General features: G+C 40.7%; 1 protein-coding gene across 1 annotated transcript in view; it reads right to left on the bottom strand.

Annotated features, from left to right (window-relative positions):
- Nucleotides 1–25,879, bottom strand: part of dtna (dystrobrevin, alpha) — a 28,561-nt gene extending 2,682 nt beyond the window's left edge. The window contains exons 1-19 of the mRNA XM_030767650.1: nucleotides 25,846–25,879; nucleotides 25,577–25,657; nucleotides 24,862–25,075; nucleotides 24,484–24,569; nucleotides 24,139–24,293; nucleotides 23,674–23,779; nucleotides 14,098–14,264; nucleotides 13,062–13,186; nucleotides 12,042–12,050; nucleotides 11,216–11,299; nucleotides 10,753–10,833; nucleotides 8,141–8,233; nucleotides 5,817–5,892; nucleotides 5,059–5,144; nucleotides 4,857–4,970; nucleotides 4,466–4,562; nucleotides 2,834–2,996; nucleotides 669–758; nucleotides 268–379 (exon numbers count right to left, since the gene is read on the bottom strand). Coding sequence (XP_030623510.1) covers nucleotides 268–379; nucleotides 669–758; nucleotides 2,834–2,996; nucleotides 4,466–4,562; nucleotides 4,857–4,970; nucleotides 5,059–5,144; nucleotides 5,817–5,892; nucleotides 8,141–8,233; nucleotides 10,753–10,833; nucleotides 11,216–11,299; nucleotides 12,042–12,050; nucleotides 13,062–13,186; nucleotides 14,098–14,264; nucleotides 23,674–23,779; nucleotides 24,139–24,293; nucleotides 24,484–24,569; nucleotides 24,862–25,075; nucleotides 25,577–25,657; nucleotides 25,846–25,879 — 1,973 coding nt within the window. The remainder of the gene's footprint in view (nucleotides 1–267; nucleotides 380–668; nucleotides 759–2,833; nucleotides 2,997–4,465; nucleotides 4,563–4,856; nucleotides 4,971–5,058; nucleotides 5,145–5,816; nucleotides 5,893–8,140; nucleotides 8,234–10,752; nucleotides 10,834–11,215; nucleotides 11,300–12,041; nucleotides 12,051–13,061; nucleotides 13,187–14,097; nucleotides 14,265–23,673; nucleotides 23,780–24,138; nucleotides 24,294–24,483; nucleotides 24,570–24,861; nucleotides 25,076–25,576; nucleotides 25,658–25,845) is intronic.
- Between the last annotated feature and the right edge of the window lie 421 nt (nucleotides 25,880–26,300).

Raw genomic sequence — 26,300 nt, 5'->3', positions numbered from 1 at the left:
CTTCAGGTTCTTTCCCTTAGATTTGCTTCCAACACGACACCAGAGTCACTGGCCTGCAGTGATGGACAGTACACCTTCACTTCAAATGAAGAATGATCTTTCCCATGGATTGAAAACCGCTGAGTACCTTCCTGTTTTCCACTGGAGACTGAAAACTCATGTTTTCAGATTGTCTCCCAACTAAAACTAACCCAAAATACTACTGTAGCACTTATATTTAAAAAAGGTCTGCTAAATTAACACAACAGAAAAACACAGTGATAGGACCTTGGTTTTGTGAAGTGGCTCTGGCCATGAAGCGTGTCTGAGGCAACAGATCTGAGAGAGTGAGGCTGATCTGCATCCAAGTCAACACCAGCCTCTGATTTAGCATCAGCCTCTGGAAACAAAATTAAAAAACATCTGTTTTTTATCATATACATTAGGACAACATCAAACAAATTACAGCTCTCTAATAACTCAATTAACACATTATTACTGGCAACAACTCATCTCCTCCACACATTTACAGTCATGACCTGTAGATGTTGGAGGTGAGTTTAGATAGTTTAAACAGTTTTGCCGATTACCAATGATTTTCTGAATAAATGACTGAAATAAGCACAGAGTTTGGGGAGTGTTTTTATCCCGAACAGAAAGCACATGTGTTTTAGAGAGCAAGTACTGACCTGCGTTCAGTTCTCTGACCAGTGAGGACATTGTGTTAGTAATGGAGTCAGCTGCCATCAGCAGATCGTTCCTTAAATTTCTACATGAGCCTGAATAACAGAGAGAGCAGCGCATGAATACTGAACACTAACTATTCTATATTACAGAGTTGTAATGGTTCACCCTATTCACAGTTTGGTTTTCACCTTGGTTCTGTGCCACAGTCCAATTTATATCATGGTTTGGTTTGAGAGAAACTACAACTAGCTCAGAACAGAAGATTTTCTTTTTCTAAGATAAAAACATATATACATTTGTTATAAAAAATAACACATTTATTGCAAACAGAAACAAAGCTCCTAAAAATGAAAAATAAAAGAAAACTAATCTTTGGTACCTTTTACCAAAGTTCTCTTGGAAAACTGGCATAAGAAAACTAAGCTTGAGCAAAAGTTATTTTAAAGTTCATCTCAATGACAATGAGCGAAGGTTGTTCTGCAAGAACATATCTGCACCAAACATTTTACAGCTTTTCTTATAAAAATGAGCATCAGAAAACTGAACCTGAACAATGGGACTGTCACTCGTGCATACCATTTCAGCAGAAAAAGAAAGCCAAGACGAGTGTAAAAGGATGACTGACTCTGCCCTGCTTCTCTCCTGCCCCCTCTGCTGGCCATTTTATGTCAAATTTGCACATGCACTTCCTGGTTTCTTTGCTAGTGAATCATTAGTTCCACCTGGTTTATGGTTAGTCTAGTCTTGTTCCGTTCAGTATAAATACTCCTACTTTTCTCTTCTTTGGTTGTGTGGAATTACACTGTCAATGTGTTGTGTTAACCTGAAGTTTGAATACTGAAACCTGTAAGCTCCCAGAAAACTTTTGTTTCATTTTGTGTTCCCATAAAATGGAGCAAATCTGCACATGCATCCAGAGCTTCCTTCAGTCCATGACAGTGTGAATAATGGCACTATGTGTTTTGTTGCTAATTAAAGTGGTTACAAGGTCAACATTGTCATTAAAGCGGATATAGTCATCCGCTCACTTAAAGTACATTATATGGCCAAAAGTATGCAGACACCTTATTGAAAATCACATTGGTCCTGGACGTTTCCACTTCACAAGAGCAGCACTTCGAGTTGACTGGGACAGACGTAACTGGGCAGGAATTTGACCGACTCATTTGTGGAAAGGTGGCATTCTACAACAGCACCACCTTGAAAGTCACTGAGCTCATTAGTATGGCTCACTCTAACTGAACTACTTAATTATAAATGGTGTCCATGTGTCTTTGGCCATGTTGTGTATTTTCTTGCTGTGAGAGACTCCAAGCTATGTTTAATGTTATTCTTAATGGGGCGCACGGTGGTGCAGTGGGCAGCGCTGTTGCTTCACAGCAAGAAGGTCCTGGGCTCAACTCCCTGCTGGGCACTCAGGGTCCTCTCCGTGTGGTTTGCACATTCTCCCCATGTCTGCGTGGGTTTCCTCTGGGAGCTCCAGTTTCCTCCCACAGTCCAAAGACATGCAGGTCAGGCAAACTGAAGATACTAAATTGCCCCTAGGTGTGAATGAGTGCGTGAATGTGTTTGTCTGTGTGTCTGCTATGCAATGGACTGGCGACCTGTCCAGGGTGTTTCCCTGCCTTTTGCCCAATGAATGCTGGTATAGGCTCCAGCACCCCCCACGACTCTAATTAGGACAGGCAGCATAGATTATGAGTGAGTTACAGTGAGTTATTGTTAATATTATTATTATTATTATTAATTAATGTTATTCTTAATGATCAAAAGCACAAACAGTGTGGATTGTCCTATACAAAGAATATGCATTCCTTGTGATTCGGTATCAGTTTAGTTAAAAAAAAATTCACTTGCAAGAGTTGGTAAAGAAAATGAACCCTACACATATACCATGAATTAAACTGAGGACTAAATGTTTCGACACAAAACCACCACATCCCTATTCATTGTGATAATACCAGCAATGTCTTTCAGTCCTTTTCTGAGGTAAATATAATCAGAATTGTGCTACCAGCTTAAAACAATGCAAAACCGTTCAAAGTTCTGTTGAGCGTTCTCGTGTCAGAGCATGTGCACAGGTTTACAATAATAACCCATTCAGATGATTCCAGCCTGTCTGTGTTTTATCATTATTACTTTTTATTTTGTTAGACTTTTTGTTTACCCTGAGCAAAGGCCTGCTGAACGTCGCCACCCACGCCCATGAGGGAGTCCTGAGGTGTGTGAGCGGGTGTGGTGCAGGTGGAGGTGCTCTGTATGGGCATAGGGATGGGGGTGCTGACGGAGTGACTTGGGGTGGAGCTCCCCGAGTTGCCTGTCCCTTGTGTCTATAGAAGAAAAGAGAAAATATCTGTTAACAAAAAGCATCCAAATATGCAAGCTTATATCGACCGGTTTCATGATAGAGAGTCAGTGTTGGGCCTTGTGAATCAATAACTAACACTAAGTTCTACTCCATGGATGCTGTGCTGTTGCAGAAGGTTTATTATCAGAGTGGATACACATGGTAAAACATCAGTCTACAACCTTGACTACCACTTTCTCCCTATCCCAAACTTTGTGAATTAGGCAGAGTGTGCATAACTTAGGTGCTCTGGTTAAATGAACTCTCTCTGAGTGTAATGCTGCTGTCACTGTACCACTGCAGTGATGTTGACTCCACATCTTTGTGATAGTGAAGGAGACAGTTCTCCTGGAGGGCTGCGCAATTGCACTCCTTTCCTAATATCACACACCAGAGTGTATCAGTCACAGTCTGCCTGGGGTACTGACAGGCTTAGCCTTGAATATTAGTGCTGGACTGTGCTGTATTATCTCATTTACCCCTACAGAAGGCACTGTTTCCACCACTCTCATAATGACATTTACTCTGTTGAGCATTGATTTGTGTTGACACTGAAACAGTGTGGATATTATAAGGACTCTATAACAGTTAACGGACATTATAAGAATTAATGTTGCATTGGTCCATGTGCTGTGCGTTAGTAGAGCTGACTCCTTCCTGTCTGTCTGTCATTTTGGGTTTCAGAGACTCAAAATGACAGACAGGAGACTGCATGTTTTATTTCTTTCTCTCATAAAAAAACCCTACTAATTTACTCTCAGAGCAGGGAACCTCTAAAATCTAAAATTAAGACTCAAGAAAATTAAGTCTGACCTTGAAATAGGAAGAAACTATGTGTGACAGATCAAATATCTGCTTATTGCTTTTAGATTAAGGTAAAATTTTCTCACACCTCAAACACCACCAAGACAAAAAGCTTTTCCCAGACCTGATGTCCAACACTCTCCTTCTCCATGGGGCCTAAGGGTCTGGTTGAGTCTAAGAGCCTGGTTGGTGTGTGTGGGGAAGGGACAAGAGCTGACGAGTTTGAGTTGAGTTGGTTCTAAGTTACACCCTCATATGACAGACATCACAGCTTGCTATTGGTCACGGGTGAGGTTCTACTGGTGACTTGAACCTGACATGGGAAATGATCACAAGCCAGAGAAAGGGTAGCGTGGTTTGTTTACAGTGGTTACTAGGTAACTGCGTTGGTATGCCGACCACATTAGTGTTGTTTGTAATTACTCCAATGAGCAGACATAGGTCTTCAGCAATGCTCTTGCCTGCTCATCATAAGCACACTGCGAACCCCCTCAGGCATCAGGTTAGGTGACAACTGACAACTAACACTGAAAAACACTTTCTTAAAAACAATCTCAGGCACAGGCTGGGTTTGGTTACATTTTGTTGGTCAGCAGTTGGCACCTGAAACAAATCTGAAACAGACATGAGTGAAGAGCGTGTCCGCACCTTTAACAACATCATGAGCTGCTCCAGCTGAACCATCAGCTCTCGACGACTTTCCTGCAGAGCCGCCATTCTCTGCTCCAGCTCTTCCTTCCTCTGCCTGGAAAAATGGAAATACTGATATTAACTTACAGCTTGGCACTGTCTGAACATATAACCAGTGGACTCTGCTGAATGTATACACTCAGGAATTAAAACTGAAGTATACATGTATTGTATGTATAATGTCAATGGGTATATAAAATCAAATATATTTGTATTATTTCAAACTTATCCACAACTGCATGACTGTCAGCTGGGCTAAAAAGTATGTGTGTGTGTCTGTGTATGAGTGTGTGTGTTTGTGTGTGTGTGTGTGTGTGTGTGTGTGTGTGTGTGTGTGTGTGTAGAGTACCTGAGCAGTCGGAGTTCAGTGAGTAGGGCGGGACTGTGGTTGGTATTATCCATAGCAGGCTGGGAGGCTTCTTCATGCTGTAGTCTCAGACGCTGGATCTCCTGTAAGATTTCCCTGTGGACCCACGTTTGGGGACATTCAATTCATTTTCACTGCCAAAGTTTGGTAAAGAAATGCTTCTGTGAAAAACAGTGTTTCTCACCTGTTTTTGTTCTCCAACTCAGCGATTAGCTGTCTTTGCTGTCTGTTGGCGTCCAGCGTGTGTGAGATATCAGGAGGCATTCTGGACTGATGATTCAATACAAAACCATGTTTAAAAAAAAAAAACTATAAACAAAGGAATGAACAATGACCTCATTTATCATCAAATACACAAATTCACTACAGTGGGTAAGTTGACAAACATTATGTTCTATAGAGTGGCTTACAAAGGTGAGATGAACTGAGAACAATGTAATTCAGTCTCACCTGTCTGGCCATGATGGAGCACTGATGCGTCAAATTAATTAAATTTGTCTGATTTTACAAATCAGTTTAGAAACTGTTATATATTTAATTCCTGTCATTCAAACAGGAATCCTAACCCCTGTAGGTCAATATTGATTCAAATTCAATCTCCAGTTAGGGTAATGAACTGATGGACTGAGAACTGTTAGATATCAGAGATCCACAGACACTAAATGGCCAGGCATAAAAGTGAGGAAAACTCAGCACAAATATTTACTCTCTTCATTTGTGTAGTGCATCAGTCCTGCACTAGTCACAGTGGACAATTGTTTACTCTTACACATGAATATCTTAACTTTAAGATTTCTGTATAGAATGCTGTTTTTTGTTATAAACAAATAAAGTCAATCATTCCGATCAGCTGCTCTCTTTACAGTGCATATGAAAGGCTTTACTTGTTTTCAGTTTTTGAAATGGCTGTCTCATTGGCTGTCTCTCTTCACACTCATTGGCTCTTACCATGGCTGCTCCATTGGAGGCTAACTGGGAGGCATAGTGAGCGATGAGGCAGTGTTCCTCATCCTGGGTACTGTTCTCCAGCAGGGGAGTAACACACAGGTACAACAGGCGCAGGTCAACACACCCTCATATCATTCTCACATACATCACAACAGTTTTTAAACATGTAATATTACAAATAAACAATACAGAACTTCTCTTATTTTTCCCTCCTCACTAGACAAGTAGAGAAAAGGACCAACTTTATATTTTCAGCCATTGGTTCTTAGTGTACTCTGATCAATATACTATTATCAGTAAAGCAGCTGCAAGCTCCTTCTTATAAAATTACAAATGATTGCTTCATGCAGTTTACAGAACACTTTGAGTGTTAGCCAACAAGTCTAACATGGCACACACGCTGATTAGCATTCACTGCTGTAGACAGTAGCAGCTAATGGCAAACACTGGTTTTGAAGAAAACTAGAGTTAATGAGCGAGAACCTATAAAAGAACCTATAAAAGAAAATCAAAATATCCTAAAACAAATTTAAAAACAAGATTTGCAGTGTAATATATTTGGTATGCATTTATCAGAAAAGAAACACTGTTTTAATACTGTTCTCTCTATGAACTATGCACGGCCATAGTTCACAGGCTTCTGGAAAAGCAGGACCTGAGACTGAGGTGAACAGAGGACATTATCCTCTGCGCTATAGTAAACTATAAGACACTGCTGCAGGTGAGCTAGCACAAGGCATCCTTTATGGCAAAAGCTTTTCAAGTATGCAAGACTCAGCAAGCCTGTGGGAGAGAACAAGTTATCCCGTTCCATTTCACAAAAAAACACACCCTCCAGTCTTCCACATACACGTCACCTGCATACACACACATTGAGATTTCACAAGTAGTGTAGTAGGATAGGAGCCTCTGAATGTCCAGTGATTTTTTTTTTTTTTCAAAACTAAAGTGACCATGAGATAAGCTTAGCAGTCCTCTCTGTCTCTCTCTCTCTTACACACCCACACGCACACACACAGTTTTTCTATGTGTACATAATAATGTAAAAGGGCAAGTCAAACTGTACATAATACAATACAGAGGTCAAAGATACTACTAACATACTCCTGAACACCTCAGATCCCTTCAATCTCTATCTTACTTGTTAGTTAATGCCCAGCAAACCATTAATATTCAGCAAAGGAGTGCTAAACACAATGCCATACTCTGAAAAAATAAGCTGATAAAACATCTTCATTAGGATGGAATAGCATAGGATGATGTGCAGGCAGACAGAAAGGGATGAGTCTGAGCCTAAGCCTAACCCGTCAAAGCCTTACAGAAACAGAGCCACTACACAAGCCTTCACACAAAGCTCAAACATCAGTCAGAATGTGTGCATGAGAACAGAGCAAACTAACTAACCATAGTTGCAGGGGTTTGTACACTGGCTACGTTTACATGGAGCACATTGTTCCCTGAGCAAATTGTTTAAAGCGTGTTTGCAAGGTTCACATGAATACAAACGCACTAATACTCCCAAATCAGATGAATCATACCTGATTAATGAGCTATTTGTGAATGTAAATTTGGGAATCACATTAATGAGAAGAACTGGGTTATGATAGTGCCTTATGAGGTCTTACAATGTTCCCTTTACACAGGACAGAGACAAACCATTTATTTAGACTGTAAGCTGATGTTCCCTTTACACAGGACAGAAACCATTTTATTTAGACTATATAATCATGCTCCCCTTTACACAGGGCAGAGACCATTTTATCTAGACCCCACTCCTGATAATGCTAACATATAACTTGAGCACTTCACATAGTTAGTTTGGACTCTTTATTGTGAATTCATTTGTTCAGACTGGGTAAATATTCTGCATGTAAACGTAGCAAATGACAGCAGGAAGCAAAGGAAGCAGCCTGTTTTTTTTTCTTCTTTTTTTTTCTTGATTTTTTTTGTTTGTTTGTTTGTTTGGTTGGGGCTTTTTTTGTTTTGTTTTAGAAAGGCTAGCTGGTTAGCAAAACACAGGCTTAACAAAGCAGCAAAACTGTCCCACATAACATCTCTATCTAGTCTAATGTACTTATGATATGAATACTAAGAGAGATTAGCAAATACTCTCTACTGGAAAATTAATTAACCTTATCACAAACCTTATCAATGGCTAATTTGTTTATTTATAAATATTTACTTAAATGACTTTATTTTATTTCTGAATGAAACTCTGTTAAATGTACGAACTGATACATTGAGAAGTTGACTCTTTAAGGCAGGTAAGCTAAGATATTGCCATAGTAACTGCAAACATTTCCAGAAATCACACTAACCATGTCGGCTTCTTTTGTAGGAGACTTACATACAGTCCAATGAGTACATGTTCATCTGCAAGTCTATCAGCAATATCATGAATGTACTGGTACCTGAAACAGCATGTCACAAACAGACGGGGCTGTGTTACTCATTTCATTATGAAAGAAATACAACACAAAAGATGTCTTTGCACAAACCACAGGCTCAACTTAAAAAAAAAAAACAATCAGATACCAAAACTTTGGGTGTGTGTGTATGCGATGGCATGGAGACATATTATTCCACACAGAAATAGTTCTGTTTGACTGCCATTAATATGAACTGTTCCTAAACCTATGATGGTCAAAGTCTTACCCTGTTTTGAGTCACTGCCCTGCTGAGAAACCAAAACAGGCTTACATTCTGTTCAGATTAACAAAACAGCAGCTCTGGGCACATTTAATACTCCTCTCACACCGTAATCTAATTATTCATGTTCTTTCAGTGAAGGGTAATTATGTAATGAACTTTCAAAGATTTTTTTTCCTGATCCATTTCTCTCTTGATGACCTTATTACCTCATATCTACAGAGGTCAGTTCTACCACATTACCATGTCAGTCAGGCATGTGCATGTGTGGGAATGAACAGGCCCAGTCAGGTGACTCAGTACAGAGACATTCAATTTCAAAAATGTGTCAAAAGTCAATTATTAGACAAATTAACAAAGCATGGCTCAGAGAAAAGCTAATCGCTCTCAGCCACTATACAGTTGGTCTTAAAGACAAACTTACTGATATGAACACTGCTTGGCTGTCAAATGAATCTATAGCTGTTATCACCTAGAGCTCCTAGAACTTTGTATATGAACTCTTTTATACTATAAAAAAATCACTGTATACACTTTATACTGTATATTGTAAATAATTGTATAGACCACTTAATCTGTTTATAATAGACTTATTCTACATCATGAATGTTTACTTCATGTGCTAGCCAGAGGAGGATGGGCTCCCCCTGCTGGGTCTTGGTTCCTCCCAAGGTTTCTTCCTATTCACTCCATTAGGGAGTTTTTCCTTGACACTGTCGCCTTGGGTTTGCTCACTGGGGGTTTAGTCTCTGATCGCTGTAATGCTGCTTTGAGACAATACTGACTGCAAAAAGCGCTATACAAATGAACTTAAACTTGAACTTGAATCAACACTAGACTTGCCGACAAAGATCCTCTGATGACACTGATTTCCTTCTTAAAGTTTGATCAGTTGATAAGTACCTGCTTTCAAGGCTCTACAGATTTCCACTAAAAATCCTAAGTCTTTGAGAATGTGAAAAGAAATCACTGTCCAGTTTCAAAAATAAAACAGTCGCCTTTTGACAAGAACAATTAAAACTCCAAATCAAATTATCAAATCAAATTATAACATGTCTGTTTTAACCTGCTTTTACCAATAATCAACACTGATCACAGTCTGCACATGGAAACAACAAATCTAAGTTAAAACAAACATTTCAGCTGTAATTCATCACTAAACAAATACAGGTTTGTTGTGTAAAAGTTAAATAATTAAATTGCAAAATTAGAAGCTGTTTTCTTTTTTTTTTAATGAACAAAGTGAAAAGATGTGTTTTTGGTTGAAGTTTGGGTAATAGCTGTACTTGTCTCAGAGAATGCAGTGTTTAAGGTCAAACACAGAGAGAGGGAGACAAACTAGAACTTCACAACATATAAAGTAAATCTTGAACCTCATATCTCTGATAAAAACATGCAAATCAGTGTACAACATATTTATGGCCAGTACTAAAGGCAGTTTCATCAAACCTGGGACTGATCCAACAACTTGGCCATGTAACTATATAATTAAATTTGCTTTTTCTTCAGACCTATCAGAAAAACAAATACAGTATGAGCATACAGGACACATTTGGTCTCGTTTATGTTCAATAGGAATGCTATAAATGTTCTTTGGTCTCATGGTGGCCGGTTTTATTGCCTGCATGCTTGCTAACTCCATACTCTACATATAAAATTGATTTAAATATGTTAACCAGCTTCTGGAGTTGAGAGTGGAGAAAAGGCATGTTCTCTAAAGACCTGAAAATTGTCCTGGTATAAATAGGCTTATGACAGATCATTGGCTATTGTCCACGGCAGTCTCACCAGTGTTTAATGAACTCTTGTTGTGTTATTTGCGCTTAAATACGCACTTATAGTGTGTACACTACTCACCCTGACCAGAGTAAAGGTGGACCCTAAACAGTTTCTTTGTTCATAAATCCTGTTCTAACAGTGTGGATACTGATGCATGTGAAATAGCACAGTTCCTAGTGCCCTGTCCTTGCAGTGTTTCTATAAAGATGCTAGTAAACTGGCAGGTGACTGACTTGATTGCATGTGCTGGATGCATGTATACGTCCTCACCCTGCCTGACTGACTCAGGGGTCAGGGATCACACCATCATGGGGACTAAGACCTGTACAGGTTGGTTGTTCCAAACTGGGTCGAAAAAAGGACAGAGTTTACTCTGTAGTATATCTGCAGAGAAATCTACCCCTGAAAGCACCTTGTGAAATGTCTTATATCTCTGTAAAAGTCTTTAATTGGGTGAACTCACACACACACATCTGGCATTCCCACAGCCTATCTGACTTACCCCTTCCCTCTTAACAGATCTGTGGCAGCCCTAGACAAACGCTTTGTCTCTGTCACTTCAGCACTCTGGGTATTACGCTCTCTATTTGTGCCAACACAAGAGTGAGATATGAATGAATGACACACACACACACACACTAGCACACATACACGTAAGTATGTGCACACGCAAACTCTCATGCATAAATATATGTTTATATGTTGAGGCGTATATGACGCTTACATATATGATGAATGCTTATATAAATGATTATCAATGTTTGAGTGTTCAAACTTAACTTCTTTTGTAAAAAATTGGCTTGTATACTGAAATAGCAGAGAGCAAAAATAAGACACACATACTAATCTGTTGAATACAAATTATAATTCAGATTTTTTTCAGTAAGAATAAAAGTAAGAGACTGACTGTCACTGAAGTGTATTGGTTAATGTGGCATGTATTGAACACTGGGTGACATACTCACATTTTGCTGGAGAAAGGGCTGGCAGAAGTGGGCATGGAGTGGGACAATATGAAGTCACTGGCACTGTTCACTGGTCTGGGAGGCCTGCAGGGGGAAAGAACACAATTCATTTAGTAACAGTAACATTATCTGAGACTGTGTGTGCGTGTGTGTGTGTGTGTGTGTGTGTGTGCGTGTGTGTGCGTGTGTGCCAGATAATGTGCATGTAAGCTTCACATTACCTTCAGACACAACAAAGACACAACAAGCCACTGCCCAAACAATGTTGTAATGTAAGGTGTACACTGCCTGGCCAAAAAAAAGTCACCGTTTGGATTTGGAGCCTCTGGAGGTAGTGTTATGATCGCGGGTTGCTTCAGTTGGTCAGGTCTAGGCTCAGCAACATTATGTGGCAATAAAATGAAGTCAGCTGAGTACCTGAATGTACTGAATGACCAGGTTATCCCATTAATGGATTTCTTCCCTGATGGCACAGGCATATTCCACAACGACAATGCCAAGATTCATCACACCAAAATTGGGAAATCATTTTCACATATGAATTGGCCACCACAGAGCCTCGACCTTAACCCATTAAAAGTCTCTGGGATGTGCTGGAGAACACTTTACGGGGTGGTTCGACTCTCCCATCGTCAACAAAATCTTGGCTAAAAATGAATGCAACTCTGGACAGAAATAAATGTGACATTGCATAAGGTTGTCGAAACAATGCCACAGCGAATGCGCACCATAATCAAAGCTAAAGGCGGTCCAACAAAATATTAGAGTGTGCGACTTTTTTTTGGCCAGGCAGTGTATAGTGTTACAATAAATATAGAAAACTTACCATGTGTCACTATTTTGCAGCAAAAAAGAGCAGCAAAATATTAGCATGAGTTATTTAAATAAAAGATCACATAAATTTTAGAAACTGTGCCTTATCTCCCTATAACTGTACCATACATCAAAAAACTACATGAATGCAGGGTGACTTAGGTTGGTACATTATAGTGATTTTGACAGTAATGAAATGACCATGATCAGTTTGCTGTTGTTTATTGTTGGAGAGACCAGTGAGACCAGTGGACTAGGTATGTGAACATTACCATTAAAGGACACTACTGTATCTGGGAGGTGAAGACAAGCACACAAAGAAAACAGGCAGATGAAATCATCAGACATCACTAGCCAGGGAAAAACAGCTAGAGCTGGTCTGACAGATTAACCACAGTTAGGAGGACTAGAGCTGGTCTCATAGATTAAACAGGGTTAGGAGAAATTGACAGCAAACAGTCTGCAAAAAAAGCTTCTTAATGAAATGTGGCACCCTGTGTGAGTTTCTTGTCAGAAATATTCAGCTCCCCTTTTGAATTCAACACGACATCATACTGATATATATGTGGACATTGTCATTGCTTTTTTTTTTTTTTACTATTGGTAAGCATGCGTTTTTCACAAAGTCAGGCTGATGCTTTGAGATGCAGTTGAATTTCATGTTAACAGCAAAGTATGAAAATACTTATTCTATTGCACTAATTTGCAAAAAGACTTTGGATTTTTCTGACCTTTCCAAAGCCTCATTAAGGGCAGTATTTTTATTTTTTTGGTGCTTGTCTCTCACTCTCTCTCTCTCTCACACACACACACACACACACACACACTACCAAACACACACACACGGTTGCATACACACACTTTATGTCAGTAGTTCAGTTTTATCTGTTTCAGATAAAAGTTCATCTCCTTCCTCCAAAGGCAGTTTCTTTAATGGCTGGATTTTAAAAACATCTGAGCATTAGATATTTTATATTGATAACGCTGTAATGCTGTTGGACACACATTGGTGACAGTCTGAAAGAGAACTCACACCACATGGGATAGGTTTAGGGGTTTCTCGGGGGTGTCAGGGAACAGGGGGTACAGCGGCTCTCCACTGGACGCACAGCTCAGCGACTTACTGAGGGCATACGACAACTTCTTAGCCGGGGATTTCTGGATGAAGAAAAAAAAAAAAAACAACAACATTTGATATTTGAGTTTGGGAAGAAAGGCTGATAATGGGCATGGGTTGAGAGAGTGGAAACTGCCCACAAAAGTGTTGTAAGCATAAATGTTTGTCTCTAATGGAATGAGTAAGCCGGTGAGATAATGAAAAGGTGCCGTCATTTACAGTAAAGAGCACTAAAGGGCGTGACAGGGGGTGGGGCTCTGGTAAAGGAGTTTTGGTGATTAGTGAGCAGCAGAAACATCTGCCCCTCTGAGCAAGAATATACCACACAAGCACCACTCGTACATCAGATGGTTTAAGAAATATACAATATACTAAACATACAGTTGAAAACAGTACAAAAATATCCCCAAAATAGATGTATATTTGCAAGTATCAGTATTTCCCCTGACCCTTTCTCAGCTGAGTTACCACCTACACTGAAAGATCTCTACACAATGTGCCAATAGAGTTTGTTTGGAACTAGTGCATAAAACCTCTGCAGAAAGAGAAGTTGTAAATTATGAGTGTCCACTGTATAATGGCACTCCGTTTTATCATTACATAGTCAAACACGGTTTGTCATTAGTGATCCAGTCTAGCAAACACTTGACAAATACCTCCATCACAAAGCTAATTTACCTTGATTTACTTCTAAAAGGACCTGAAGGAATTGTGGATGATAAGACCTCTAATGACAAAGAGCAGACTCACTGTCACACATGACTGGGGTCAGGCCAGGATATTTAACCAAGAGCATTCTGTACCCAGACAATGTAACATTCGATCTGGGTGAGGAAGAGTAAAGATGGCATGCACACACACAGGCACACACACAGATGCACAAACACAGACATACACCCACATGCACACACACACACACTGTAACATTGTCACGCACACATGGTTCCCTTACCCATGACGTGTACTCCTTCATTTGGTGTTGGTTGCTATGGGAACCACTGGCATGCCCCCTCCAGAAGCAATCCTGACAAAGCTGGTAATTACGACATCGCTGGCAGCGGTAGCGGAAGCCCATCATGCTCTCGCTGCGGCAGTAGGAGCACTCAACTGGGTGGAAGACTGCACCGAGGAGCAGGATGGGCCCCCGGGAGAGGAGAACAGGGTGTGTTTGATGCCAGAGAAATTGCACTAGAGGTATCATTCAGTTGTGCATTGTTTAAATTTGACAGAACGTAATATTTACGCTGCCTGGAGCTCTGCCTCTGACTGTTTTAGAAGAGGCATGGTAAATGATTCTACAAACTAACAGAGGAAAATAGAAACGTGTAAGCCAAGCAGAATTCATGGCTCTAAAATAACTAACATTTAAATGAGTCTGGACACATATCTAAGGACATTCAGTATCACATAACGCACACTGCTTAAATCTTCCGTCACTAATACATTAGATGTATATGCTCCTATATCTTGCATGGTTTCTTCCTGTGAAGCACAAAATCTAAGCACAAAATAAGAGTCCCGTCTAAAAGTTACTTTTATTGGACAATTTCCATCTTTGTTGCTTAATTTAGTAAGGTTTTCAGTTGCCTAAAATATTTTGAGTCATGTGGTCAGCCATCTCCATACTGTTCTAAAACACAGTTTCACTTTCACTGGGTGACAAACCAAAACTAGGTCAAAACACAAACTGGGTCACAGACTTTTCACTATCGGGTTGCATCATATGACTGGAGTAAAGAGAACTATTGGTCTGTGCAGTTGCTATTGGGTAGTGAAATCATGGTCATGTTTAAAATGACATCACGCAACATAAAATATAACATTACAGCAGTCATATCAAGATACTTTCTCATTTGACACATTACCCTGAGTAGACAGAGGACCACAAGTAATTTTTTTAAATGAGTTTATGATCCAGATATATCTGTTTTTGAAAGAATCACAGTAAAATTGCAGCAAGATTTCACATGTGTACAGAGTAAACCTGGGCCTGCTCTCATCACAGTAGAAAAAGACACTGTTTCGGACATCATAGTGAAAGAAATGCTGAGGAGCCCATTTTAGATGGCAATTTATATGATAAAAAGACAGTTTAAATGCCCCAAACTTTCAGTGGTCAAGGTAGGAAGTGAACTTGAGTAAGAGGAAAGCTTGCCTCATAAAATCCAGTTTTGGCTAATAACAAGCATTAGCAGAGTGAGTGAGTCAGCTGTAAATCTAATAACAACAGTATTAGCAGAGTGAGTGAGTCAGCTGTAAATCTAATAATAACAGTATTATTAGAGTGAGTGAGTTGAGCTGTAAATCTAATAATAACAGTATTAGCAGAGTGAGTGAGTTGAGCTGTAAATCTAATAACAACAGCATTAGCAGAGTGAGTGAGTTGAGCTGTAAATCTAATAACAACAGCATTAGCAGAGTGAGTGACTTAGCTGTAAATCTAATAATAACAGTATTAGCAGAGTGTGTAAGTCAGCTGTAAATCTAATGACAACAGCATTAGCAGAGTGACCCTGCGCTCACACCAGCAGCGTCAACAAGCTACAAAGCGACAGGAAGTCATTCATCTCCAATGGCTGCTGGTGACACGGCGCGACTAGTGGCCTGGCGACAAAACCGCCGGAACTTGGCAACCAAAAAAAGTTGACCAACGTTCGACCTTATGCAAATGAGCGGCGACAGAGTCGAGTGACAGCCACAGGGTAGACGTATTCCTCTTATATTCTTTCGCTGCGAAACGTTTTCTAAAACTTGAATTCCTATATTAGCATTTTGGTTCCCAACGCTGTCTCCACGCATGGATAGCGGCGATTGCGAATGCTACTTTGCAGTTCATGGTCAAACAGTATTTAAAGCAAGATCACACTATTTATAAGAAAATAAATTATAAATTAACTCCAAAACATATTTTCCTATAAAACATATTGTATTTATATAGCATATAAATACATATAATATATATTCATAATATTTTAGTATATCTGATAACCTGACTTTAATTCAATGATGAGGCCATCTGGGATGCAGATTAACAGTTTAATCAATAACCTAAAGAGATCAAATATTGAAGTAATCTCCTAATGTCAACTGTCTCTTTCTCAGGTTTCACTCTACATGGATATATCAGGTAAGCAGTGGCACGTACTCTCCTTGACATCAGCATTTCAGCTGGTGACAAGCCAGTTGTTGCTTGTGGTGTAATTCTGTAGTTCAACAGGAATCTGGCTATTCTTGTCTCCAAGGTGTCTTCTGTCACCTTTTTTACTCCCTGTTTGAACATTTGTACTGCTCTTACTGCCAGGCCGTTCAGTGCAGGGTGGAATGGAGCGGATGTTACATGCTGTATGCCATTTTGTTTCAGGAACGCCTCGACCTCAGTACTTCTGAAGCATGCTGCATTGTCGGATACAAGCATCTATGGCAAGCCATGTGTGCTGAAGCAATGTCTGAGCTTTTCAATGGTTGTTTGACTCGTTGTTGTGCTGGATGGGTAAACTTCTATCCATTTTGAGTGTGAGTCCACTATGACAAGGAAAATCTTCCCAAGGAAGGGGCCTGCATAATCAATGTGAAGTCTGCTCCACGGTGTCTCAGGCCACTCCCACAGGTGTAGTGGTGCACGGGCTGGAGACTTCCTGTTTTCTTGACATGGCTGACAGGACTGCACTTCCTGTTCAATCTCAATATCCATTCCCGGCCACCATACATATGAGCATGCTAAGCCCTTCATTCTCGATATGCCCGGATGCGTGTGGTGCAGCTGTTTTAGTATGGCCTTTCTTCCTCTCTTGGGGGTGACCACTCTCGCCCCTCAAAACACGCATCCATCCTTCACACTCAATTCCCGTCTTCTGTGACTGGATGGACTGTATGACGGGTCCACCTCTCTTCGCCATCCTTTCAGGCACCAATCATGCACTTGGGAGAGCATTTCGTCCTTGGCCGTCCACTGCTTCAGCTGTGCTGTTGTGACTGGTGGCTCGTCCATCACCTCTAGCATGAGCACTTGATCTGTGTCATCATTCTCCTCCTCAGTCTGAGGCAGCGGCAACCTGCTCAACGCGTCTGCATTCACGTGATCTTTACCTGGCTTGTAGACAACTTTGTATTTTTTTGCTCTCAGCAGGACTGCCCGCCTCTGCACATTATCACTAACCCTTCTTTGTCGAGCTGCGAGTAACGTTTCTCTGCCGGTGTCAGTGCCCACAACATGAACGCCAGTGGCTTCTCCCCTCCGTCTTCCATCACGTGTGACAGCACAGCACCAACTCCGTACTGTGAGGCATCACACGCCAATACCAATTCTTTGTGAGCTGTGTAGTGACCTAAAACTTTGGCTGATTTGAGCAACTGCTTTGATTTCTGAAAAGCTTCTTCTTGTTCTGTGTTCCAGGCCCATGGCACATCTTTCCTTAGTAGATTGTGTAACGGGGCTAGGCATGTGGCAAGGTTTGGCAGGAATTTGGTACAGTAATTCAACAAACCTAGATAAGCTTTCAGCTTGGTCACTGTCGTTGGGGATGGGGCTTCCACTATGGCTCTCACCTTGCTCTCCACCGGATGTAAGCCTTTCAGCATCTACCTTGTGACCTAGGTACTCAACTTCATCTTGAAGAAATGCATGCTAACATCTGAGGAGTCACAGGCCCGCTTCTCTCAGTCGGTGGAGTACTTCGTCCAGTGTTCTCAGATGCTCTGCTTCATCTCCCCCAGTCAGTAGAATGTTGTCCAAATATACAGCTACCTGGGGCAGGCCCTGCAGCATGCTCTTCATCATTCTTTGAAAAAAGGCAGATGCGGACGAAACCCCAAATGGCAGCCTACTGCAGGTAAACAAACCTATGTGTGTGTTCACCATTAAGTACTTTTTGGATTCATCATCCATCACAATTTGTTGGAAGGCGTGGCTTAAGTAGAGTTTGGAAAACTGTTTCCCTCCCTCTAGTGTATTGAACAGGTCTTCGACACTGGGACTCAGGTATTGCTCTAGTGAGGATGCACTGTTTACTGTTAGTTTGTAGTCACTGCATATCCGGACTGACCCATCCAGCTTCAAAGCAGGGACTATGGGTGCTGCCCACTCAGCGTACCTAACTGGTGAAATTATGCCCTGTTTTAACAGTCTGTCTAGCTCCTCATCTAACCTTTGCCCTCATGGCATAGGGGACAGAGCGCAGTCGATAGAATTTGGGGTGGGCTTCAGCAGACACTCGAATCGCTGCTTTCATGCCTCTCAACATGCCTTCCTCATTTTTAGTGAGCACTCCCTGTAATGTCTGTGCCTTTGTTCTCACGTTTTTAATTACATCCCACTTCAGCTTTATGGCCTCCAGTCACCCTCTTCTTTGTAAGCTAGGTCTGGCCCTGCTACCACCACTAAAGGTAATGTCTGCACCTGCCCTGCATGTTTTACTTCTGCTACACCTACCACACTAATTTTCTCACCAGTGCATGTCTTAAGTGTTAGTTTGGTTTGTTTTATAGGTGGGAATTTTTTTGCTTCCCACGTCTCCTAGAACTTGCTCTCATTCATTATGCTTACGCTGCATCCCGTATCAATTTCAAAATTCACTAATTTCTGGTTTCACTTTCTGTATTGCCGTTTCTGTTTTCATGCAGGCTGACGTGAATGCTTCCTCTGATTCGGAACTATCTTCACCGTCGTCCGCTCTCTCTCTTACGTTGTGTGAGCGATGTGTACAGGAGTCTCTGTGCTCCGCTCTGAGTGCTTTGTTGCACGCTCTCTCTGCTTCGGTTTCGGCAAGCTTTAGCGATATGCCCTATTTAACAGTGACACTTTGCCTCTTTAAACTTGCACTCGGCTGCACTGTGTTGTTTCCCGTGACATCGGTAGCATTCTCTCTGTCTCTGGAAAAGTATTTTTGTTAGTTTTCTCCACCTTTCTTGCTACCGTGCCCTCTGTCTTTACTCGGTTACAGGTTACTTTAGTTTGCAGGTCTTAAGCATTCTTGCTAGCAGCTTCTGCAGCTACAGCAATTTTGGATGCCTTCCCAAACGTCAGATCTGTTTCAGCCAGCGAGCGACTTTGAATTCTATCGTCATTTATCCCGCACACAAGCTTATCCCTGAGCATCTGTTCGAGTGTTGTGCCGTAGTTACAATCGTATGCCAATTGTCTCAGCTCACCTACATATGCACTGACGTTCTCTGTAGGCTGGCGAGAGCGAGAGTCAAACTTGTACCTCTGAACGATCTCGCTCGGTTTCGGATTGAAGTGATTTTGTATCAAAAGCTTTAGCTGTTGCTACGTTTTCGAGCTAGGCTTCTCTGGATTCAGTAGATTTCTCATGAGCTTGTACGTGGCTGGACCCATTATGCTGATTAGAATAGCTCTCTGTTATTCCCCATCATCAATGCTATTTGCTTCGAAAAACTGCTCGAGTATCTCACAGTATTCTTCCCATGTTTGCTCTTTAGCCTTAAAGGCTGACAGGGTGTCAATCATTGTACTCATGTTTATGTACGTATTACTGGAACTTACGTACTGTTACTCTATCTCACTGGTCCTGCCTTAGCACGTTTATCATTTAGCATGACATAGCCCTAACGCAACCTTGAACTTGACGTCCACTTTGGTATCTGTCCTCAATTAGGCCATTTTTTTTCCTTCCATCCAGTGTCCTCGTCGCCTAAATGTGATAACCTTAACGGTAAGATTACAACAATTACTTGACTTTAATTCAATGATGAGGCCATCTGGGATGCAGATTAACAGTTTAATCAATGACTTAAAGAAATCAAATATTGAAGTAATCTCCTAACGTCAACTGTCTCTTTCTCAGGTTTCACTCTACATGGATATATCAAGTAAGTAGTGGCGATAACTTCAGGTGACACCTCCACGTGTGGCGGGGAGTGGTACTGCAGGTAAGTATCTGTATTTTAACAGGATATCACAGTATGTACTTTTCTTTTTTTTTTTTTTTTTAAGGAAAATGAATGCTTCGTCAAAACATTTGTAGCCCAATTCCTTAGCAACGGCCACAAGCTGGCTGCAAGCGACTGCTAGGCAAATGTAAGCGACAGTGACTTGGCGACTCTGCGATAAAAAGTTGCTGCCGGTGTGAGCATGGGGTGAGTGAGTCAGCAGTAAATCTAATAACAACAGCATTAGCAGAGTGAATGAGTTGAGTTGTAAATCTAATAACAACAGCATTAGCAGAGTGTGTGAGTTAGCTGTAAAGCTAATAACAACAGCATTAGCAGAGTGAGTGAGTTAGCTGTAAAGCTAATAACAACAGCATTAGCAGAGTGAGTGACTTAAAGTTGCTGCCGGTGTGAGCATGGGGTGAGTGAGTCAGCTGTAAATCTAATAACAACAGCATTAGCAGAGTGAATGAGTTGAGTTGTAAATCTAATAACAACAGCATTAGCAGAGTGTGTGAGTTAGCTGTAAATCTAATAAGAACAGCATTAGCTGAGTGAGTTGAGCTGTAAATCTAATAACAACAGCATTAGCAGAGTGAGTGAGTTGGCTGTAAATCTTAGGTGGAGATCACATTTAGGTCCTAATCACCTGTATGATTATGTCAGACTTAATGACACAAATGATGTCGGGTAATGGCCCAAATCCCCACTTCCACACCTGTCTGACTCGATCACCTGGTCTCTCACACACTTTTATACGGGTGTGGTAAATGTCTGGATTTTATGTTCCTCACAGAATAACCTTCTCTCCTCTCTAAGTGCAAATAAGACACAGCCCTGTTACATATATCAGGCAATGACCAGGCATTCAGAGAGAAGACTGTGGGACAGGAGACAAAAGCACACAAGGTTATTATCATTTATTTATATATATATAATGTGACAGAGGGCTCTGTCTCAGGCCGTGAGCGGCGCCTTTTCCCCCCCAAACCAACCACTTTTCCATAATTGTACTTTGTTCGTTCGTGTTTGTGTCCTGTTACGTGTACGTCATTCATACATATCTATAATACACCCATTCTAATCACATATTGCGTTAGCTTCGAGGGTGCACACTCGAAGCACGCAGCAGGTTATCCGGTTCCATACACACAAACATTTCCAATTCACGTTCCATTCTTACAGTTTAAAACACCTCCAATTACACCTAAATGTTTGTTAGCGTCTTTACTGTTTGTTTTACCGTTAGCATCTTTATCAGGTTACACACGTACACAATTACCCAGATAAATGTTTGTCCCGTCTTTATTATACATGTCGCTTGGTTTGCATATTTGTATTGCGTTGTAGTGTTTGTTGGATTGTCGTGTCTCCATCTGTTTTCTCTGTTTGTCCGTCTGTTTGGTTGTCGGCGTTACAGTAGCCTGGGACTACCGGTGCAGGGGAGGACCAAACAGAACTGGTGGAATGCAAATTCATTTATTTGGTTTAGCTGGGGTGGCGCATGCGTGATGCACGTGGGGAAGGGGCCACTCCAGGGAAAAGGGGTTTTTATGTTAAAATGTAATGATCGGCTGTTACCAGCCAGAAATGGTGAAAGTGAACAATTACTGTGGAGTGTATATTTGAGTTTGTGATTGTGTATATGTACGGGGGTGAATAATTAATTGCCATTTTATTTTAAATCAACAAAGGGGAAGCTGGTATGTTCTGAGGGGAGGGGCTTACAGTACAAAAGGGGGTTTTTTCATTATTGTAGGTTGTGGGAGACAGGAGAAACAGAGTGTAGCTGTGGTGTAGTGAATTGAACGTAGTGAGAATTGATAGTAGCAATTTGTTTATTTGTTTATCTATATATTTTGTTTATTTATTTGTTTATCTTTATATATATATTTTGTTTATTTGTTTGTTTGTTTTTTTCTTGTAAATATATATCCATTTTTTCTTCCTGTAAATATTTGCCGTTTTGGACATTTTTTTTTTCACTTTTCTTCACTTGGGACTGGATTTTTGTTGTTGCACTGTAAATAAAAAACCGTACACTTACGTGCTATTTGCGGCGGAGCCATTCTTTTTGTTTATTTTTGGTGTGCTTTGGGCCACCAGAACCCCTGTTCGGCGTCACCCTGCCACAATATATATATATATATATATATATATATATATATATATATTTATTATTATTTTTTTTTTTTTTACATTGACAAAGCTATGTGCACGTTTGTGACCTGAGCTACAGAGAAATCCTATATTCCAATATTATATTCCAAGTCCATGCCATGATATGTGCTCCTTTCTCTTTGACCCTGAGTGATAGTCACATGGTGCTCACTGCACAGACTGATCTGCACAAACACAATGATCTGCGCGCACGCACACACACACACACACACACACACACACACACACACAGACTGATCTGCACACACACACACAGACTGATCTGTACACACACACACACACAGACTGATCTGCACAAACACAATGATCTGCACACACACACACACACACACACACACACACACACACAGACTGATCTGCACGTCCGTTATGTCCGTTTACACCTGGCTTTAGAATCCGTGTCTCGAGTGATCACTTGAGATTGGATCTCACTTCCCCGCTCCATATGCAAATAAACATGCAAGTCATTTCCAACACGTTACTCCTTTCACTGAATTTCAGCTTTGCTTTTTTTTAATTAGAAATAACCCTTATAACATGTGAGATGTCAGATGAATTTAGTAATCATTGATCACTGTTTTGGGACATTAAGGCACGTTAAGCTGTTTCCTTATAATGGGCGTCACTGGAGAGGAAAACGCTTAACGTGAGATAACGATCATACTCCTGGGATTTAGATTTAGATTTTTTTGACTGGGAGAGGCATTTCTAGCAAGAGATGTCCGAGAGAAATTTGGTGATCATTGATCGCAGAAGAAGAAGAAGAAATCAAAACAATATCCATTTTGCCTGTTGTTGTTGTTGTTGCCTGTTGTCATACTTTAATATGATGCCGTTGGTGAGCGAATGTGTACATACGCGAATGAGTTCATATTTCCGCGCAAGCAAAGGACATCAGTTGAGTAGATGGTCGTTCAATGTGGTCAAGTTTGCATTCGCGTTTACACTGCTATAAGAATGTGGTCATATGCGGTCCAGACCACCTCCAAATGTAGTCTGAGTGATCGGATCTCGATGCGACCTCAATGCGCATGGGATGCGTTTACACCTCTACTTTTGAGCTGTCCACTTGTGATGGGATCACCAAACTCGAATCTTAATGCAAGGTGTAAACAGGGCCACAGCTGCAATGACGTAAGATCAGTTTTGATTTCAAGTCAGAGAAAAATGTTCTCAGTCCATGCAGTAAAGTTTCACTGGCCAGTGACAGTGCCTGAAGATTTTACACTATAATGGCATTGGTGTCCGTCATTGGATATCACCATGTCTCAGCCACAGGTCTAAAAATCACATTCATGTCAGTACTGGACACTGAGTTTCCCACCCATGGTTGTAATGGTAGCCATTATGAGTGGGGATGTAATACGTTCCTAAAAGAATGCCTAACTGAGTGTTTTAATGTTTTGTGGTCCCTGTTAGGCCAAAGGTTGAGAAATCATGTTCTAATGCAAAAACTCACCATTTTCCACATTAGCCAGTCGATGCATCAGTGGCAGCCAAACCAGACACTGAGGGGGTGGATCTGACATGAAAGTGTCCAGGAATGTGTTCAGAGAAACTTTTTTCTGTGTAAAAAATTGACAAGTCAGAGTTAAGAAAAACACTGTTACTGATAATATCTAAACAACACAGAAAAACTTTTTGTACTCTTTTGACAAACTTTCAAAAGTTTAATCTTATCTTAATTTGCCACTCTGGCCTCTGCTTTTTTGCAAATGAGATTGTGCAATCACGGAGACTTTGAATACTTAAAAAAAACAGGTTATTCACTGTTACCAAAACAAAACAAACTTACATGATCTGTCATTTATTTCTACACCCAATTCATGACCCAGAAGTTCAACCATGTACTTTAAAAAGGCAGAATGAGAAATAAAGCAAAAATACTATGTTACACTATGTTATGTGAAACACTAGGTTTTACCTGTTGTGTAAAACAGGTCTTTGCACTTTGTTCCGTGTAACCAAATGACGGCCCCTCAAACACGGTCATGGGGAGTTTGAGTACCTCCTTAAGGAACTGGTCAAACTGGGAGTATATCATTATGCCACTGGAATCAGAGATCTGGGAAAAAATATCTTGGGAAAAAAGTAGAAACATTGCTTGACAAATGCATACTATTGAAAGTAGAGAAGATTTTTAAATTACTTAATGATAATAGAATTACCTGAAATATTCATAAATGATAGATGGTATGACCTATTGTATCAGTTTTTACAGAAATTTTTCATTTGCAAATTAACAATGAACATGAAAAGGTGATCTCACATCTCAATTTGTCCAGAATCTTTCCTCCACAAATTGTAGCCAAGGCCATCTTCACAGCAAAAACAGAGACTTTTCCAAGGCTATCTCTAGAGGAAAAAGCACACACGTACTATGTCCTAATCCTCACATGTTGCTCATTCCGTTGCTGTTACCAAACATCATTATCTAAGCCAAGCCATGATCTGCGCTACCTATGCTTAGACTCCATCACTCCATACAGCCTCTTTCTGCTATAATGCACAACATAGTACAAGGCACGGGTATACTGTCATCTACAAGAGCTGGTGACTTTCAGCTCAATTTGCAGTTAAATAATGTGTAACATGTATCAGAATTTCGTCAACACTGTGGGAACACACTGGGTGACTGGGGACTCACAGATCATAAGCAGCCAATAGGAAGTTAAGGAGCAGGGTGATGGACTGCTCCACGCTGATCTGGTGTGTGGTGGGCATGCGTTTGTTCAGCTGGTAGAAGACGGTGGAAAGTATTGCTTCTAGAGAAGACACTGAAAGCTCCATGCTTAGGTCCATGGTGTTGAGACCGTTCTCGCGAAAAGCCTCAATGACATTCCAAATATCTACCAAGTGCACTGGGAAACAGACAGGACAGCAAAATTCAGCATAAGAACATAAACACTGTTTCCTCAGAGAGTAAATTTAAAGTTAATACCATGACACAAGAAACATGTCATTTAAGAAATTATGTTTGAGGCTTCTACACCTCAAAGTCCACATGTGCTCTGCCTTTTAAAATGTGACTCAAACAGCTTTCTCTGATTTCCACACATTTTAATTTCTCATATGTCATTATTGAACTCACCATTAAGCTAAAGAATAACTAAGTAGGAGATAACTTTCTTATTGTTGTTAGATCCAATGCCACATGATGTAAATGCCAACAGGCTGTTTTAAGCAGACATGTACACAAATCTCTCCTGTCTGGTAGTCTTTAGACAACCTGTCCCATTCCTCTCAGGGCCGGTAAATTCTCTCTGGTTATGGTTGTGGTTATGGTTGCAGTTATGGTTGTGACTATGGTTGTGGTTATGGTTGCGGTTGTGGTAATGGTTCATGATTGCCATCACACTTACGGTTGCATTTTTTCTGGATGAACCTGAGCTTGCAGGCAGTTCTGTACGTGGACAGTCGAATGGAATCAAGTTCCTGAGCACCTGCACAGGGTGTGAGCAGTATGGGAAAAATCATTTGTCCTGTAAACTTAATACAATGTTTCATAACCCCCCAAACACAACCGGGAACAAAGGATACCAACACACACACACACAGCCCAGACACAGGCCCACATAGCTGCGTCCATGGTTTAGGGTGAGCAGGTAATGTCTAAATCCTGGGTACTTACGCATCTCTGCAAACAGTTGTCTTCTATCTGCCATGTCACAACCAGTCTGCCTACTCTCCTTAGTCTTTCTGTGAAAGTGAAAAAAGACAAAAGAATTAATGCTTCATCAAACATTGCTAATGGGTTTTCTATAACTCTGAAAGAATATTTTCAGTAAAATTGAAGCCATTTGGTTATTTGGGTCTACAACCTTCCCTCTTCATACTGAGGACTATACATTACACACCACTGCTTACCACTGAAACAGTGAGAGATGCTGCTGCTTGCTATTAAGGGTGTGGATTACTGAAATCTAACACAGCTGCTGGACTATTCATAGACTTCTCTAGGGCTTGATGAGCAGAGCCTGGAGGAAGTAGGGCAGGAGCAAAGCTAGAATTCACTACAGCATTCTAGGAAGATGGCTCTGATCGCTCAAAAGAAAAACAAATTACATTCACACCATTGTTTATGTT

The sequence above is a fragment of the Chanos chanos genome, chromosome 3 (assembly GCF_902362185.1).
Source record: "Chanos chanos chromosome 3, fChaCha1.1, whole genome shotgun sequence".
Classification (NCBI taxonomy): Eukaryota; Metazoa; Chordata; class Actinopteri; order Gonorynchiformes; family Chanidae; genus Chanos; species Chanos chanos.
The sequence above is the reverse complement of the archived record's forward strand: the minus strand, read 5'-3'. Positions and strand labels throughout refer to the sequence as shown.